Here is an 18,153-nt window from a genome sequence, read left to right as displayed (position 1 = left end):
GCCGAGGATACTTCCCTAGGGCTTGGAAAACCGCAACGGTGGTGGTCCTCCGAAAGCCTGGTAGAGGAGACTATACAACGCCCAAATCGTACAGGCCAATAGGACTGCTTCCGATCATGGGTAAAGTGTTTGAGAAGATGGTGGTGAACAGGCTAAAGTTTTACTTGCTGCCCCAAATGAGTGATCGCCAATACGGGTTCATGCCACAGCGCAGCACCGAGGACTCCCTTTATGCCCTAATGAAATACATACGAAAGAAATTAGACTCTAAAAAGATCGTAACACTAATATCACTGGACATAGAGGGGGCCTTCGATGGTGCTTGGTGGCCGGCTATCAGGTCCCGGTTGGCGGAAGAGAATTGCCCAGTTGAACTGAGACGCGTAATCGATAGCTACCTCACAGACCGAAGAGTAACAGTTAGATACGCGGGAGAGCAATACAGTCTGGACACCACCAAGGGATGCGTACAGGGATCGATAGCGGGCCCCATTCTGTGGAACTTGCTCTTGGACCCACTACTTAAAAGTTACGGGCAAAGGGGCGACTACTGCCAGGCATTCGCAGACGATGTCGTACTTGTCGTTGATGGGAATACCGCTCTGGAAATTGAAACGCGCGCAAACGCTGCTCTCGACCATGCTCGGGAGTGGGGTGTCAGTAATAAGCTTCGATTCGCACCGCATAAAACTAATGCAATGGTAATTACACGGAGGCTCAAGTATGACACCCCTCGACTGAGTATGGGCGGAACCAGCATCGCCATGGTAAAAGAGATGAAATTACTTGGTGTAACCATCGACGACAAGCTGACTTTTAACAGCCATGTTTCGAATGTCTGCAGGAAAGCGATAGCAGTCTATAAACAGCTATCTAGGGCTGCCAAGACAGACTGGGGGCTCCATCCTGAAGTCGTAAAAATAATATATGTGGCAACCGTAGAGCCCATCATACTGTATGCCGCTAGTGTTTGGGCGCATGCTGCAAACAAATTGGGTGTCCAAAAGCAGTTGGCAGTGGTGCAACGCGGAATGGCGCAGAAGATATGCAAGGCATACCGCACCGTGTCCCTCAACTCGGCGCTGGTTCTGGCGGGTATGCTCCCTCTTGACCTCCGAGTCCGAGAGGCGGCTTCGTTGTACGAAGCCAAGAAGGGAGAGTCTCTGCCTGCCCTGTGGCCTGAAGATAGAGAGGTGGAACAAATGGCATCCGCAACTGAAATGCCTCATCCTGCGGATCGCGAAGAATTGAGGGTGGTTCGCCTGGTGAACCAAGACGATGTGAACTCGAACAGTGAGTTCGATGTGCGAATATTTACCGATGGCAGCAGGCTTGAGGGCGGGGTTGGAGCCTCACTTTCTATTTGGAAGGGAGAAACCGAAACCAAAGCCCACAAGCTTGCTCTATCGAGATACTGTACGGTTTACCAGGCGGAGCTCCTTGCCCTGTGCAGGGCCACTAGGGAAGCAAAGAAGTATGCCGAGAAATCGTATGGAGTCTACAGCGACTCTATGGCAGCCCTTCAAACAATACAAAACCACAGTTGCCTTCACCCCCTCGCTGTAGAGGCCAGAGAGAATTTAAAAGCTATGTCTCTCCAGGGTAAGGTAGTCACCCTACACTGGATTAAAGCTCACGCAGGGTTAGAAGGCAACGAGCGGGCAGACGAGTTGGCGAAAGGAGCAGCAGTAGGCTCCAAACGAAAGCCGGACTATGACCAATGCCCGGTTTCATTCGTCAAGCGTAGCATTCGCATGTCGACGCTTGACGAATGGAATCGGAGGTATAAGTCTGGCGAAACGGCTTCCATCACGAAGTTATTCTTCCCAGATGCAGTGGCGGCTTATAGGGTGACAAGGAAATCAGAGCCAAACAACCTAAAGACGCAGTTGATGACGGGACACGGTGGATTCTCTGAGTATTTAAACCGCTTCAAGTGCAAGGAGAGTCCATCGTGCGTCTGTGACAACAATACGCAAGAAACGGTGCCACATATAATATTTGAGTGTCCAGTTCATGATAGTGAGCGCTTTGATATGGAGCAAAAAATTAAAATTAGTATAACTGCCGACAAACTACACAACATAATGGCTAGTGCGGAAATGGACCAATTTATAGAGTTCTGCTTAAAAATTGTGAGAAGAGTCGTAAAAAGAAATAAAACTAGATAGAAATATATGTTTTTTAAAATATAGTAAATATATTTAAGAAAAACATAAAAAACCCAGTAGGAATAATCAAAAGAGAGAGCCAAACTCGTGTCATAAGAAACGCACAATATGTATATTAGATTTAAGATAATAATACAATAGCGAATATATGAAAAATGTAACATAGATAATAATATTAAATATAAGCATGTAATAAGAAATTGTATAAAAAGCGCTACCCATGCAGTGAGCACTCATGAATAAAGTTCAAACCCTGTGTTTCCTTATTTTTCCCGAATAGTAAGTAATAAGTAATAAGCTGATAGGTGGGACTACCCACATAAGGAACGAAAGAGATGAATGAAAGAAAGATCAAGTATGAAGTATGCTAGTACGAGAGGTATACAAGCGAGAACTGGTATGAATGAAAAACTAGCTAGGCAAAGTCTCCGATCATGTTGGAGGAGCACTGTTAAAAAAAAAAAAAAAAAAAAAAAAAAAAAAAAAAAAAAAAAAAACCTAACCTAACCTAACCTAACCTAACCTAACCTAACCTAACCTAACCTAACCTAACCTAACCTAACCTAACCTAACCTAACCTAACCTAACCTAACCTAACCTAACCTAACCTAACCTAACCTAACCTAACCTAACCTAACCTAACCTAACCTAACCTAACCTAACCTAACCTAACCTAACCTAACCTAACCTAACCTAACCTAACCTAACCTAACCTAACCTAACCTAACCTAACCTAACCAAACCTTTTTTTTTTTTACCCACACCCTCGGGGGAGAAAGTGCGGGTTATGTGGGACTCGGCAAAAGGCGCCACTACCCACTAAAAAACCAACGGTATGCCTGCGCGCCGCCAATGCGGCGTGGCCACGGGTTCTCTTAAGTACGCAACCGTGACCACGCCGGCGCCGCCCGCCACGACCACATGCAGCGGGCCCTTCTCTGGAGGGGGGGCTAGGGAGTAACTTCTAGCCCTGCCTCCTCAGAAGGCGCGTGGGCATACCACGCGCGCCTTCTCTGCGAGGCCTATGTAATGGCGGCGACGCCCCCGCGCCGCTGTCCAGACGTCGCTAGGTGGGGGGGAGGAGATGGGCGTACGCCCTCTTCCGAGCCCCTGCGCGCTTGCGGCGGATCGGGTGCGAGGCTGGGTCGGCCTCCCGTTCCCTCTCCGCTGCCTCCTTCTGCGACATTACATCCTCGCAGAAGGAGAGGACCGCTTTCCACGACCTCTCGTCGGCGACCATAGCCTTAACTACGGCCGGCAAGGAGAGGTCGAGACCCTATAACCTAACCTAACCTAACCTAACTCAATACCTAACCTAACTCGATACCTAACCTAACTCGATACCTAACCTAACTCGATACCTAACCTAACTCGATACCTAACCTAACTCGATACCTAACCTAACTCGATACCTAACCTAACTCAATACCTAACCTAACTCAATACCTAACCTAACTCAATACCTAACCTAACTCAATTATTTGTGTATAAAATCTTGAAATACATAAAATAGGGTTATTTGTAAAATAATACGTCAGGCAAATGTACTCCTAGGCTTTGCTGGCACATACACACTCTTTTGCCAAAAAAATTCTATGACCATTTTGCATAGATGCGGCTGAATTTCTCCGATGCAGCGTCGAATTTCCTCTTTTAAAGCACGAGTGGTTGTGGGCTTATTGGCATAGACTTTAGACTTTAAATAACCCTAAAAAGAAGGCGTTAAATCGCAAGATCTAGGCATCTAGGGTGCCAATTCTGATCACCGAATCGAGAACTTTCATTACTTTTGAAATATTGTTCAATAATAAAAACGCGTTGATCTTTCGTATAACCCGCCATTTTTACAAACCCTAAACATTCAGCTGTCAAATAGTTTTTTTTAGGGTTGCCAGCACTAAAATACAAAAATGGCGGCAAATTGAAATCTTGCGTCCTTTTTGGGACAACCGTTAGTTAAGTACAGTTTGCACAATGGTACTGCTACTCAGTTCGTGTGGCCTAGTCCTAGTTGGGATACGTCTGGTGAGGTGTCTGGTCCAGCCGACAGTGCAGCCACTGCAGGGGCGAGTGTCGCGGCCGCGCATGAGCACGGGCCCGCGCCGCGCCGCGCCGGCCGCTCGCTGCTGAACAAGCGGTACCGTTGCCGAGAGCCTAGGCGGCTACTATACAGGGTGATTCATAAGACGTGAGCAGAATCAATACTGCGCATTTCGTAGTAGTTAGATACTTCCCTATGCCGGAAATTGATTAAAACTGTTTTGTTATATTTATATGAAGATTATAAGGTTTTGCTTCTTAATGTAAATAGTTATAATTCTCTAATGCAGTATGTAGTTTTTTATTTTTTTATTTATATTTTTATTCATTAAATATATACAATAAACTTTTCACTATTTCTAATTATACATTTTAATTTAAGCCAGCGTTTAAAGACATAGTGTGCAGTAACAGCCCAAAAAGACCGGGGCCTGTGCTAGGGCTAGTTACAATATATGTGACACAATTTTAGAGAGCGATCGGATTTTGGATAAACAATTTTCATATAATATAAAGTTTACTTAGTCAATTAAAAAAGCTTAATTAAATAAACATGCATTACTGGTATTTTTTATTTTTATGTACGTATTTAATATACGTATATTGGGTTTTATAATTATGTAAGTAGCTATATATATTATTTGCCATCTAATACACATACATACATATATATTATATGGAAAAATAGAGAAATATGACACGGAGTTACGTAGCAATCTATTCACTGAGGAAATATTTTTATGTAGAAGTCTTTTAATTCAGTAAAAGAAAAACTCAGGAGAAACACTTTAGTTTTTTTATTTAGCCTACTTATGTAACTTTGATTATTTTGAGTAGATACGCTTGAATAGCTAGGTTGTATTATGTCCTGTAGGTCACCTGGTAATTTGTCAAAAAGCCTAGTTCCAACATATGAGTAGTGCTTCCTAGCTGCAGCACTGTTCGTAATCGGTATCTTATATTTTGCTTCTGGTGTTTCGAAGGTTTGCCGGGTTAACATTTAATACCATGTCATCTATATGTCTACTAATATATATTATTACTTGCCAGATGTATAGTTGCCTTGGTGCTAACGTTATCTTGATAGTTATCTTAAAATAAGTGTGAGGGTGTGATGTATGCATACTGCATGTAATAGGATGATTATGTCTTCTGTTGACATGTGTCTATATTTTCGATGTTAATTCCTTAAATCACCTTAAATACATATAGTTTTGGTAGCACTGCACGTATTTTCGACGTTATCCCGTGATTCCCATAAGTAGTCTCATATTTTACAAGCATATATTAGGCAATACAAACCTTTTATGATATATATATATACGAAGTATGTTAGATAATTTTTACCATATATGTTATAAACATATATTTTTTGTTGGTATCCCTAATATTTATTAATATATTATATAATTCGTAATAAAAAAAGTATAACGCGAATTTTCCCAAATACATCAATAAGTTTTGATTAGTTCACATGGAGACTACTAGATGGCGTTAGTAGGCCACGAATTCGACAGAATTCGACGTAAACATTAACGATATTTTATGTTTCTCATAGATTTAAAATTCCAAAACCTTGTGTAACGTGTTGACTAGTTTTTATGCAAACATAACGAATGTGCAAAATCAAGATTAATGTAAATTAGGAAATAGTCTCCAATTCCTTTACAAACTGTAGTTCAATGTGCCCTCACGAGATGGTGTTACGGGTACGCACTTTTTGATCAAAATGTTGGTGATTAAATCTTTAAAATTACTAAATCACCCATTTCGTAGTACTTGTATTTTACTACATCGTAGCAAATGTATAGATATAGATTAATATAACCTTATCAACCCAAACATAATTATATATAACTCATCTATTTACACAGAGATGGCGTTAGTGCGCCATTATATCTCATAATTACTGACTTCTGAAACCTGTAAAAAAAATACAGAACATCATGTAACATGTTCCTAAAAATATATTGAATGTATACAAATAGTTTAACATAATTATAATAAAAACAATGGTCATGTTTGTACAACTTAACTGTTATTTTCTTACAAAGATAGATATAACTCCGTAATAGATGGATACAGTCTAAGGAAAAAACGTGCCTCGAAAATCACGAAAATTTGATTCTCGATCAGATGGCGCCATTAGTTTTGTCCTACTCTCGTATAGAGGGCGTTGACTGTTTCGTTTGTTATTTATAATTTTAACGCATACCAGTGAAAGAACATGTGTCAAAATCATATAAAAATAATTAATGCAAATAAAAAAATCATTTATCCATATTGAAACATTTTAACGTTTTTTTATAAATCTTCATTTTTAGTTTTAAAGTATGTCGATAGATGGCAGTGAATTTACTGTGGTTACAAAATTTACTATGACAGTACCGCTCTATCTTATTATATCCTCATTGTTTTCTTAATAATCCCCTCTTGGGCTCCCCGACCATAAATATGATCAATATGATCACACATACAATCGAAGGAGCGATTAAAGCGAAGCGAAGTTCTTAATACATTTAACTTGGAACACAATGCTGGCTTTATTAGGGGCACGTCCAATCATTTCGATGTTTTTAAGCTGAACTATCTAATCAGAGGATAGTTTGATGGACAATAACTTAAGTAAATTTGTTGTTGTCGGTGAACGTGTATTTGAGGGCATTATATTTTAGTCATCAAATTATGAGCAGGCTCGATCAAGGGGTTATGGAGCTAGAAAGAGACTAAAAGGCCAAAAAGCTATTTGTGAGGTTTCTTGCTATTCTGGTCATCTTATTTGCGAGTTTGGTATCAAATGAAAGCGCTCAGTTTATACATTTATAATGTCGTTTTTCTATTTAGGATTGTAAAAAAAATATCACGGCAGGCGGCTAAAATATTTTCTGAAAATAATTTAATTTGTTCTAATACTTCTAATAAATCTAATAGAATTAAATCTATCAGTTAAGGGCTCCACAGACCTCGCAATAAATCGCACGTGGTTTTGATTCTTTGCCGACTAATGAGGAGGAGGAGGAGGTGCATTAAATTAGATTGATCTATCTTTTTGGCGAACCGCGAGTTCTCAGTTCGGGGCGAACTACTAGTTATATTAGTTACGAGTAATCGTTACGTTATGTTTTATACTGATAACCGTTATCTTATCAGTCGTCTCGTTTCGTATTTTTTTATGCGCGCTCGTTGCTAGTTATGACTAAATATACCTAAGCATACGGGTAAATAACCAGTGATAATGTGTACTTCATTTCAATATAATATTGTGCTTAATTTTAAACATTAGTTAGTAGTTCCATAATTCTTGTATGTTCGTCTAACATGTGTTCCGTTGGCAAAATTGGCAAAATCCATCTGTCTTGTGGCTTGAGGAAATCTACTTTAATACCTAATTATTGAGTATTAGTTAACCGATTACATATGAGTAATTAATGTATTGTTTTCCGTGGTGTTCGGGGAGCGTTAGCGTTGCAGCAAGTGGTGGGAGCGGCAGAGTGCGGTGCGGTGCGGTGGGGGTGCGTATTACAGCATATACTCCTCGTTTGTTTATCGCGGCGCTCCCACACTTATATTACTCATTGTTCTGATATTTAAATACTTCACTATTGAATAAGTAGTGCGAAAGTGTGGTGTTGTGTAGAGTTGCAGGTGGACAGCGTGGCGGGAAGGGTGCGGCGGTGACGCCACCGGCGCGCCCCCAGGGCGAGGCCGCGCCGCCCTTATAGCATACTTGACGCACTATGACTTCTGCAGGTAAACCCCAGTGCTCTATTCACATCACAATACGACATCACTGCCAAATACAATTCCGTAGTTTTGTAACCAGCGAAGTGTTCTAACTATTCAAAAGTAAGTTTGAGTTATTTATATTGGTATTTGAGTCCCCTGCAACGCGCAGCTGGATCGTTTTATAAAGTTTTTAAATGCAGCAACTTCAGAGCGATTCAGGATTTGCCTGTAACTGCTAATGATGTGCACTTGTACACTACTTTTACTTTAAGTAGACCCATTGATGTGTTATGTACGGACGGCGTTAATCAAACAACAGCTTCGACGAAGATTATGATTTATTCTGCTCTAATTGGGCAAGATACACGTTTATATATGCATTGCTTACTCACTAGTTATTTACATATTACACCACAGAAGTATACAAATATTTGTAATGTAAATCGCCTAAAGTGGAATCTTCGTCAAAGGGAAAACCCGCACTAAAATAGAAACGGAATTTCCATAATGTCAACAATCCTAATAACTAGTATAACTATACTAAACGGCCAAAGGTTATTTATTGTCGAGCAGGCTATGTTTCGGAAAAGAGTTACAGATTCGATTTATTATAAGTACAATGTGGTAGCTGTCGCGTTAATGTTCCCACTCCACCCAATCAAGTAAACAAAAGCCCATAATTTTGATACACTCCAAAATTAGATCGGATAAGTAGTTACTACTGTTTTGGATGAAATAACTCACTCTTTCGGGAAAACAGTAGATAACTTTTGTTGTTGTATGTGTATGTGTATAGATCAAAACGCAGACAGGAAAAGTCTCAGCCGCTATCGGTTTAACATGCACACATTGTACACTCATTTGTTTTCTCGTCACGTCAAAATTACTGATCGGGTTTTGAGCATGATTACTGGACTGACTGGAAAAATCAAGAGCATTACCTATGTTTTGAGCGTTTAGATTTTTCTCATCGTACCTAACAATCAGTTCTGAAAGAGACATAACTAACATAATAGAGTAATAACTTGAAATCAGTATTTAATTTAGGCGAAACCTATAATTTATAATCAGATTGCCATTACATTGGTACTCTTCCGCCATCGAGACGGTTCACTGGTTTCAAGTATTACTAATTAATACGACGAAAATTATAGACAGTCCGATTAGACAAACACTTTATGCATTATGCTACTTATGTATATACCTGTTGTTGTCAATACCATTGCCATCACACCATCCTCCAACGATGAACTTATTGAAAAGGTCTACCTAAGATCCATTGCACTAAGAGTGTTGCTATACTTGCTATATAAATAATATATGTGTGTTGATTACTCCCACTCCCGCGTGTATACTTATGAATGCATGCGTACAATAAAAACACGCAATATAGCGTTCGTTCGATCCGCGTAGATACTCGTAAAAATTAGTTTAGTTTATAGTTTATTTATTTCGCAATACAAAGTTCGTTGTTAATGTAAGAGAATACAATTAAGCAATTACTTGTCCTATAGCGATCGTCGGATACAAAGAAAATAATTCAATTACAATTCATAAGTATTCTTATGTTTAGGAGGAGTCAATATGCAATGGTATATAGATCTATGAGATCTATCACAATACCTTAGTCAGAATGTCAAATTATTCAAATAACAAATCATACAATGTCAAAATTAATAAATAATAAAAATAAAAACAATTATAATATAGTACTTACAGAGTACCAATCCACAAATAATTTGAATTTTAGATACATGTCAAATGGAAAATAAAAATAAAAATATAAATTCAGGTAAACGACTTAAAAATAAAAAAAAAACAATATAACAATTTACATTTGATACATGTACTTGGTCAATGTCAGTTTAATTTGAGAGATATTCCTTTACTGAGTATAGGGATTTCTTTGTAAGAAAGGTTTTTAGTTTGCGTCTGAACTCACTTGTCTCATTTTTTATGTCATTTGGTATAGGTGCTCGTAGAAAGTTGGACCATTACACGTGGGTTTCTTGCATGCAGTGCTGTGCGACGCGGTACTGTCCGAAGTTTTCCCGTGCTCCGCAGGCATTTGCCCACAACTTCCACTCGCTTAAATTGAGACAGGTGTATACGCGTGAACATAATGACCTCAAAGATGTACTGCGAATAGTGGGTCATAATCTGGTGTTCAGCAAATAATGCTTTACAGGACTGCCTCTGTTTTAGTCCGAGTATAGTCCTAAACGCCCTTTTTTGCATGAGCAACACTGTCCGCGTCGGTCGAGTTACCTACCCCACAAGATCACGCCGTATACCATAAGCGAGTGGAAGTATGCATAGTATGCCTGCCTTAGCGCAGCACTTGAAACCAATGGTTTCACCTTGAGCAGTGCAAAGATCGCACCACCCAGTCTACCACACAGTATGTTTATGTGCTGCTTCCAGTTCAAGGTGGGATCCAATGTAAATCCTAAAAACCTGCAAGTATTGGTTGTCGGGATAGGACACTGAATATTCGCGTTAGGGACGCACCTACCGGAGAATAGCAGGACGTTTGATTTGTTGACATTAGACAATGTAAGACTTGTGGTTTGATGATTCCAGGCAAACCAATACCTTCATCCGCCTCCGCGTGTCTCAACATGCGGTGGTGGCGCGCGCGGCTCGTGCCGCTCGCGGCGCTGGTCGCGCTGTCCGCGCTGCTGCTGCTGCTGCTACCGCTGCACCCGGACCCGGACCCGCCCCCGTCGGCCCTGCCCCGCGTCACGCTCGTATCAGTTATGGCGCCGCTTGCAATCGAAGCGCACGACCCGTCGAGTCCCGTGAACGAAGCGCGACCGACCCTGCCCCCTGAGTGGACAAGTGACAAGGACGACGAAGTGCTCCCCGCGGGCGCGGTGCGCACGCGCGACTGCTACGTGCCGGGGCACGCGCGCGCGCACGCCGAGCTGTGCCCGGCGCACGGCGCGGGCACGCGGCTCGTCGTGCTCGTGCCGTCCGCGCCAGTGCACTTCCGCCAGCGTGAGGCCGTGCGCCTCACGTGGGGGCACGCGGCACGTCGCGCAGACATCACGCTAGCTTTCATGCTGGGCGCGCCGCCGGCCGCTCTGCGCGCCGCCGTCGACGCCGAGGACAAGCTCTACGGCGACGTCATCGAGGGCCACTATGTGGACAGCTACGGGAATCTCACTCTCAAAACCCTGTCGATGCTGGAGTGGTTCGTCACGTACTGCACGCTGGCGGCGCGGCTGCTGAAGGCCGACGACGACACGTTCATCAACGTGGACGGAGTGCTGCGGTTCGCGGAGGCGCCGGCGCGCAGTCGCGCCGCGCGCACCGTGTGGGGCAAGGTGTGGCGCGTCGGGCGGCCGGCGCGCAACGCCAGCTCCAAGTTCTTCGTGCCCGCGGAGGAGTTCCCGTTGGCGACGTACCCGCCGTACGCCAACGGGCCGGCGTACCTGGTGTCGGGCGACGCGGCGGGCGCGCTGCTCCGCGCGGCGCTGGGCGCACGCTGGCTGCGCATGGAGGACGTGCTGGTCACGGGCGTGGCGGCGGCGCGCGCGCGGGTGCTGCGCGCCGACGCGCCGGCGTTCCTGCGGTGGCGCAAGGACGTGGAGCATGCGTGCGCGCTGCGCGAGGCGCTGGCTGTGCACCAGGTGTCCTACGCCGACCAGTTCGACCTCTGGCGCAAGCTGCACGACCCCTACGTCAAGTGCCCCCCTTAGCTATTGGTTAAAATATTCAAATGATTTTTACGCCTAAAAACCTTAATCTGTTAAACAATAGTTATTTACGATACAAGTGCGGAAAAGAGGAAATTCGAAACGAGTGGCGATAAATTAAAACACGACCGCAGGGAGTGTTTTAAATCGACACGAGTTGCGAATTATCTTTTCGCACGTGTATCGTACAACGTTTTACAGTACATATGGCCCTTTAAACTTTCGACATATGCACGAAAAGTGCTCATTCCCGCACTAGTGCGAAAAAGTAGCACCATATGTACTGTAAAAGCCATTGTTTCCTTTATGCTAGCGTATCTGAGCGTGTGCCAAAGCAAAAATGCCATATAAAAAAGCGGCTGTATCGTGGTGGTTCTAAGGTTCAAATCAGGGACCGTTACCGCTTACCGGTATAACTAAAAATCAAAATATCACATACCTTTCACAGTATTCCTTTGATATTATAGAATAGTATTTAGGTAAGCATGATGATTGACCACATTAGCTAAATTAAGTGCATAAATATACATAAACAACCGTGATACCGAAATCGAATACCGGTTTAAATAAACCAAATGTATGAAAAATATACCGGTATTATTATTACATATATTTGAACCTTAAAACCACCACGATACATCCGCTATTTAAACGACATTGTAGCTTTGACACGCGCTCAGACACGGTAGCCGGTAGCCCACCTCTCACACAAAAGATATTTGTTTTTTATTAGGCCAGGAAATAAATGCCCAAAAAAAGGTATAGAGGGAAATGCTCGGAACACAATTAATGACTTCATAGCTTTATTTGGACTAGTTAGTAGGTGAACATATCAAAAGCCCCCGGCCATAACACTGGTGCTAGGGGGGAGAGGGGGGTTTGAAGGTTCCATTTTTGGGTTTTTCGATTATATCTCGGAAACCATGCGTCTGAGCGACTTGGCCACTTATACAAAATGAAAAGAGATTTAATTTGTTACAAGTTTTATTCAGTCAAGTTTTTCGATATCTTGTATAGTATACTGATTTAAACTAACACGATGTGTGTAGGCAAAGTGACAACCGTAGCGTACAAGTTAATAATCAAGATCAAGTGCGGGTAGTTCGCAAAACCCGCGCGGCAAGAAGATGTTGATACAATTCCTCGCCAGTCTACCTGTACCACGAACGTAACGTCACGTTCGAAACGTCAGGCTATAAATAAACGTAAGTTTGTACGCGATTAAGTCCCATATTAGTTTTAAATTATCTTGTATAGTTTTTGAGATATCCGCTCTTGAAGGTTTATTTAGGGCTCTCATTTTTATCCTGATTATCTACATCAGTGAAGCTGCTAGGCTGGGTTTGGGATCGTTTTCGTATAAATCGGGGGTGCTGAATTTATTTATGGTATCAACAATGACACCATTCCTAAGTAAAAACAAAATTTAAAAAAATGATTTTTTATGAAACTCCTCTTTACGCTTAAACCGCCGAACCGATTTCGTTGAAATTTGGTATAGAGATGGTTTGAGTCCCGGGACAGTACGTAGGATAGTTTTTATAACCAAAATCATCTTTTAAGGGTGTGAAAAGTGGGGTGGAAATTTGTATGGGGAATCAATAAGCGCTGAACCTATTTAAATAATATTTGGGATGGTCTACATGTTTGACTTAGTTGATAATGATACCAAACATGACTTCAAACCTAAGTTTAAACAGTATTAACCTCAGGAATTCAACTTCGGCGAAGAAGCTGAATTCCCCTCACACCAAATTTCACACCTTCAAAGTATGATTTTATCCTGTCTCGGGACTTAAAACACCTATTTACCAAATTTCAACTAAATCGGTCCAGCGGTTTAAGCGTGAAGAGGAGTTTAAAAAAGTTATTTGTTTAAAGTTTATATGTTTTTACTTCGGAAAGGTGTCAATGTTGATACCATAAATGAATTTAGCACCACCGATTTATACGAAAACGTTACCAAACCGGGCCTAGCAGCTTTACTCATGTAGATAGTCAAGATAAAAATGAGAGCCTTAAATAAACCTTCAAGAGCGGATATCTCAAAAACTATACAAGATATCGAAAAACTTGACTGAATAAAACTTGTAACAAATTAAATCTCTTTTCATTTTGTATAAGTGGCCAAGTCGCTCAGACGCATAGTTTCCGTGATATAATCGAAAAACCGAAAAATGGAACCTTCAAACCCCCCTCTCCCCCCAGCACCAGGGTTACGGCCGGGGACTTTTGATATGTTCATCTCCTAACTAGTCCAAATAAAGCTACGAAGTTAAAAATTGTGTTCCTAGCATTTTCCGCTATACCTTCTTATTGCTTGGCCTTAATAGGTATTTGTTTGTATTTGTTTTTGTTTTTATGGCTAGTAAATGTAAATGTATAATAAATGTTGTAATAAATTGATGTATAAGAAACTATCGATTAATTCCTAATTTTTTACAAATACAATAAAAATTATTTAATTTAAACAGTGATTAAACTAAATCTAAACGTAAATGTTAAATGTTGTAATTAGACTAACACTTATTTTATAGGTTCCCTAGTTTAAGTATTACTAACAAAATATGGATTTTTTAGTCTGAATTAAATATTTTATTTTTTAATTATTATTTTTTTGGGGTAAACTTAGACGGTGTCCTAAGTTACCTCAATGTGTCCCAAGTTTAATAGGTAGGCACTTATTATTGATTTTCTTGATATATATATTTTTGACTTGACTGAAGTAAGAGGAGGTATTAGTTTTAAAATTGTTTTGATCTAGTGACTATTAGCACAGAAGTTGTGATTACATGCTAATCTCTTTTTTTAAACTATGTTTGAAGTGGTTTGGAATGTTAGAAAATGTCAATATTTGAAAAAAAAATTTTTTTTGTGAATTTTCAATTGCAAAAAAGGCACCCTAAAGGTGACTGTCCATTTGTAACTGCCGCTGCACTGCAGTTGCGACGTTACGCGGTGCCGCACTACTGTAGCAGCACGACTGCGGCTGTTGCGGCGTGCAGTCGCGACAGCGTTCGTTGATGGCTTGTCAATGTCAAGTCATATAATGTCAGACGTACAAATAAAATACTAATTTACTTTTGTATTTTTTACGTGAAGAAGCGAGTGACGATAATGCTACATGCTACATGAAAAAGAAGACCAGTTTGCCTTTCTACAATAGTCAGAGTCCGACGAAGGCAGCTACGCAATATTAATAAAAAATCTGATATTTAATGGTGATCCTTTATTCAGATAATATTGCCGATTAAATGAAAAGCAATTCAACATTGAATGAGACTTAATAATTGACGAAATACAATCAAATTACTCAAATAAAATTAATGCAGAGGAAAAATTATTCTTAACATTAAGGTAAGTTCACAATGTGAAATTTTCTTCCCCATCCTCTTGCCTAAATGCGTGACCACCAGGTGACCACCGCACACAACAATCCGATGCGATAAATAAAATTATTTGTAAGAGCTATAAGTAATTGCGCAATTTACACTTCATATTGTCAAGTTTCCTATTTGAAACTGAAACACAAATTTAAATCCCTCTTGTGTTGCAGGTGTCCATGGGCGGCACGGCACTCTTTATAATATGACCGTGCATCCATATAAAACTTGACGGACGAGACAAGAAATCCTTTATGAAGAAAGCTATTGCCCTCACCTTGGCCGATAGAAAGAACTTCAAATAAATTAATTTGAATAATAAATGGTTTCCTCGTGTTGGTGTGATGAAAAATTACGTGTTGCACTGTAACAAAGTTTGTTTAACCCTCATGCCTTAAGACCCCCGCAACTGTCAATATTGTAAATTTTAAACCATTCGCTTCTCTCGTGGTTCAATTTTGTATCCTTTCGTTTGGATATCAATATATTACCAGGAGGTATTAAACAACATCTTTGCTCTTTGTAATAAAAATTAATGATTGCTTCGTTTATTTAGCTCAGGAATGGCTTTGCAAATTTTGCAATGACAAAATTAGAAAGTGTCGCCATAAACGACATTATATAATATGATATTACGACTAGAGTTGCCAGGAATATTCGGCAACTATTCGGCCTATTCGGCCACTTTGCCGATTATTCGGTATTCTATTTGCCTCTCTATCGCTCGTGCCCTGTCGAGCTTATAGCTATCCTCGCAAAACTACGAAAAATTAAAAGAACAGTTTATTTAATGAATTTATCATGAAATGATAAAAAAAATCACGTAGGAAAATATAGCTTGGCCAGGATTACGGAATATTAAGTAATATAACTTAGTTTTATTGGATGTATATACTATAGTAACTACATCCAACTCCAACCGTAACTTGGCTGAAATCAGGGTAGCAAAAATACAAATGCAAGTTACATCATATATTTTGTAAGTGATTCGATTCGTAAGGAGATTTGATTCTTAAAATTGTAACAAGCGTCCACTGTTTAGGACGCTTAGCACCTTGTGGATTATTTCTACCTATTTGTTACCATTGGTTAGATATTGTATTACATGCCAATTTTGCTTAATTTATTTGATAAACATAAATCTTAATATAATATAGAAAGAGCATAATACAATACAATAGGTATTAATAATAAATAACATAATAATTAAAACTAATAATAAACTAAACATCTAATATGCGCCTCCATCCTGCATCGTACCCGGCTCAAAAGTTCCCATGATGCCTGCAGCATTCCCTCGCTGCACTGCATTTGAGATCTGTTGAATCAGGTACATTTTGCTAATTATAGGTATTCTGCTATTTCAGGTCATCACGTGTGGTCAGGTCATTTCCTTTTTAGATACGGCTGTGGGATATGTACAAATTTCTAGAGAAGGCGGAGAATGTAGTTATAGCAAGAATAGTGCCTGGGCATAGATTTAATAACAAACTATGCAATTATTTTCTGGTTCAACAAGAGTAGAACCTACATCAACTTCAACTGAATGCTAATAAACAAAGCCCTCATTGTCAACCTCACGTGCAGAACATGTTGAACATATAATGTATACACTTTTTTGGGAAACAGGTTTTTCCTAAATTAATAAAAAAGTAAAAAATAAGACTGTTTTATTTTTCACAACTCTTTATTAACTTTAGTTTTGTCCGCCATGATCATGATATCAGCAGCTTGAACCTTAAACTGCAACTTGTACCTGGAAATTAGAAATTATCTTTTCAGTTTCATCAAATAAGTTACATACTCGTATATGTATGTCTGTTTATTGAATTTAACTTCAAAGCAGTAAAACGGAGCTAGTAGGGCACAAGCTGTGTTAAACGGTTTGTCTTTAGATATTCTGGCCACATCATCACAGAAAATAAATAGGTAATAGTGATCCGACCACAAAAATGGACTTTTAAATATTCGTAGTAAAATAATATTAATTTTATACTTACATCGACGTGATCCTCACAGCAATAATGTGGTAACAACTTGAAGTATTCCATTCCACATTTACTTCACGACAACACCGTCTTTCACGTAGGTCTTCGCGGACTATTATTTTTGTAAATCATTCCCACGAATGGGAACAATGTTTTTGATATATTAAGCAATCAGAATCTACTGTTTAGGGTGGTTTAGGTATCAAAATTATAAATCAAATCGTAAAAAACTAGCGGTTTAACTGAAAATTTTCATTATGACAATTGATGACAATGACAACTTTGACGTGAGTGACGGATTTATTTACTATGGTTCGATAACTTTTATTATACGATGACTTTATTATATTCAGCCTCGCGAGAAGGTCAAACTAAGGTCATCAGTATATTTGTTGAAATATCTTCAATCTTCGATTATTATATCGCAGCAAATGTCGGAAACTGTTTAAAAACCTCATATCTCGAAATGGTTTTCGAAATAGAACATTTAAAAAAAAATGAACAATCCTAATTGTGCATGCATACAACTAGCGCGGTGCGTGTTGTACACAATTATTGTGTACAACACACACGTTTCCTAACTGGCTCTGTGATATGGCTCAATATAGATTAGCAAAAAAGTTTACAGTAGGGACAGTCGCCATCAGATATATCGGAGCGACCGAGGTGCTAAAAATATCTGAACACTAGCGCCTTGACAATAAAGGCGTGTTCAGATATTTGTGAGCTCCTGGGCCGACCCGATATATCTGCGATATATGGCGACTGTACCATCGGGGTTGTATATCCTTGGGTGTAATAAGCTCCTTATTAGAACGTAGTGGTTATATCCTCTTTGCTTAGAACTACTCATATCTGTGACCCAAAGACATTTCAGTGCAGGTGACAGATTTGACGTGCGGTCTGCAGCCGCAGTTGCAATAATACACTAAATACGCAAAAATGGCCATGCTACGTGCAGTCGGCCTTGTCATTAATTTTACTATGGAAATTGACAATAACACCGACGTGTCGGAGCAGTAGTGCAGCTGCGGTTGGGAAAACGTTAAAATCACCATATTACGTGCAGTCGATATCGTCATTCATTTTACTATGGAAATTGACAATAACACCGACGCGTTCAGGCCGCTGCAGTAGTGTCGGA

General features: G+C 40.2%; 1 protein-coding gene across 1 annotated transcript; it reads left to right on the top strand.

The window, feature by feature from the left end:
* Window positions 1–7,815: 7,815 nt before the first annotated feature.
* LOC134750099 (beta-1,3-galactosyltransferase 1-like) lies at window positions 7,816–13,844 on the top strand. Its single transcript, XM_063685193.1, has 2 exons — window positions 7,816–7,961; window positions 10,521–13,844. Exons 1-2 carry the CDS (start codon window positions 7,949–7,951, stop codon window positions 11,639–11,641), a joined length of 1,134 nt encoding a protein of 377 aa, XP_063541263.1. The 5' UTR covers window positions 7,816–7,948; the 3' UTR covers window positions 11,642–13,844.
* The last annotated feature ends 4,309 nt before the right edge of the window (window positions 13,845–18,153 follow it).

Source organism: Cydia strobilella, chromosome 19, assembly GCF_947568885.1.
Source record: "Cydia strobilella chromosome 19, ilCydStro3.1, whole genome shotgun sequence".
NCBI classification, from domain to species: domain Eukaryota; kingdom Metazoa; phylum Arthropoda; class Insecta; order Lepidoptera; family Tortricidae; genus Cydia; species Cydia strobilella.
This window is presented reverse-complemented; position numbering and strand designations above follow the sequence as displayed.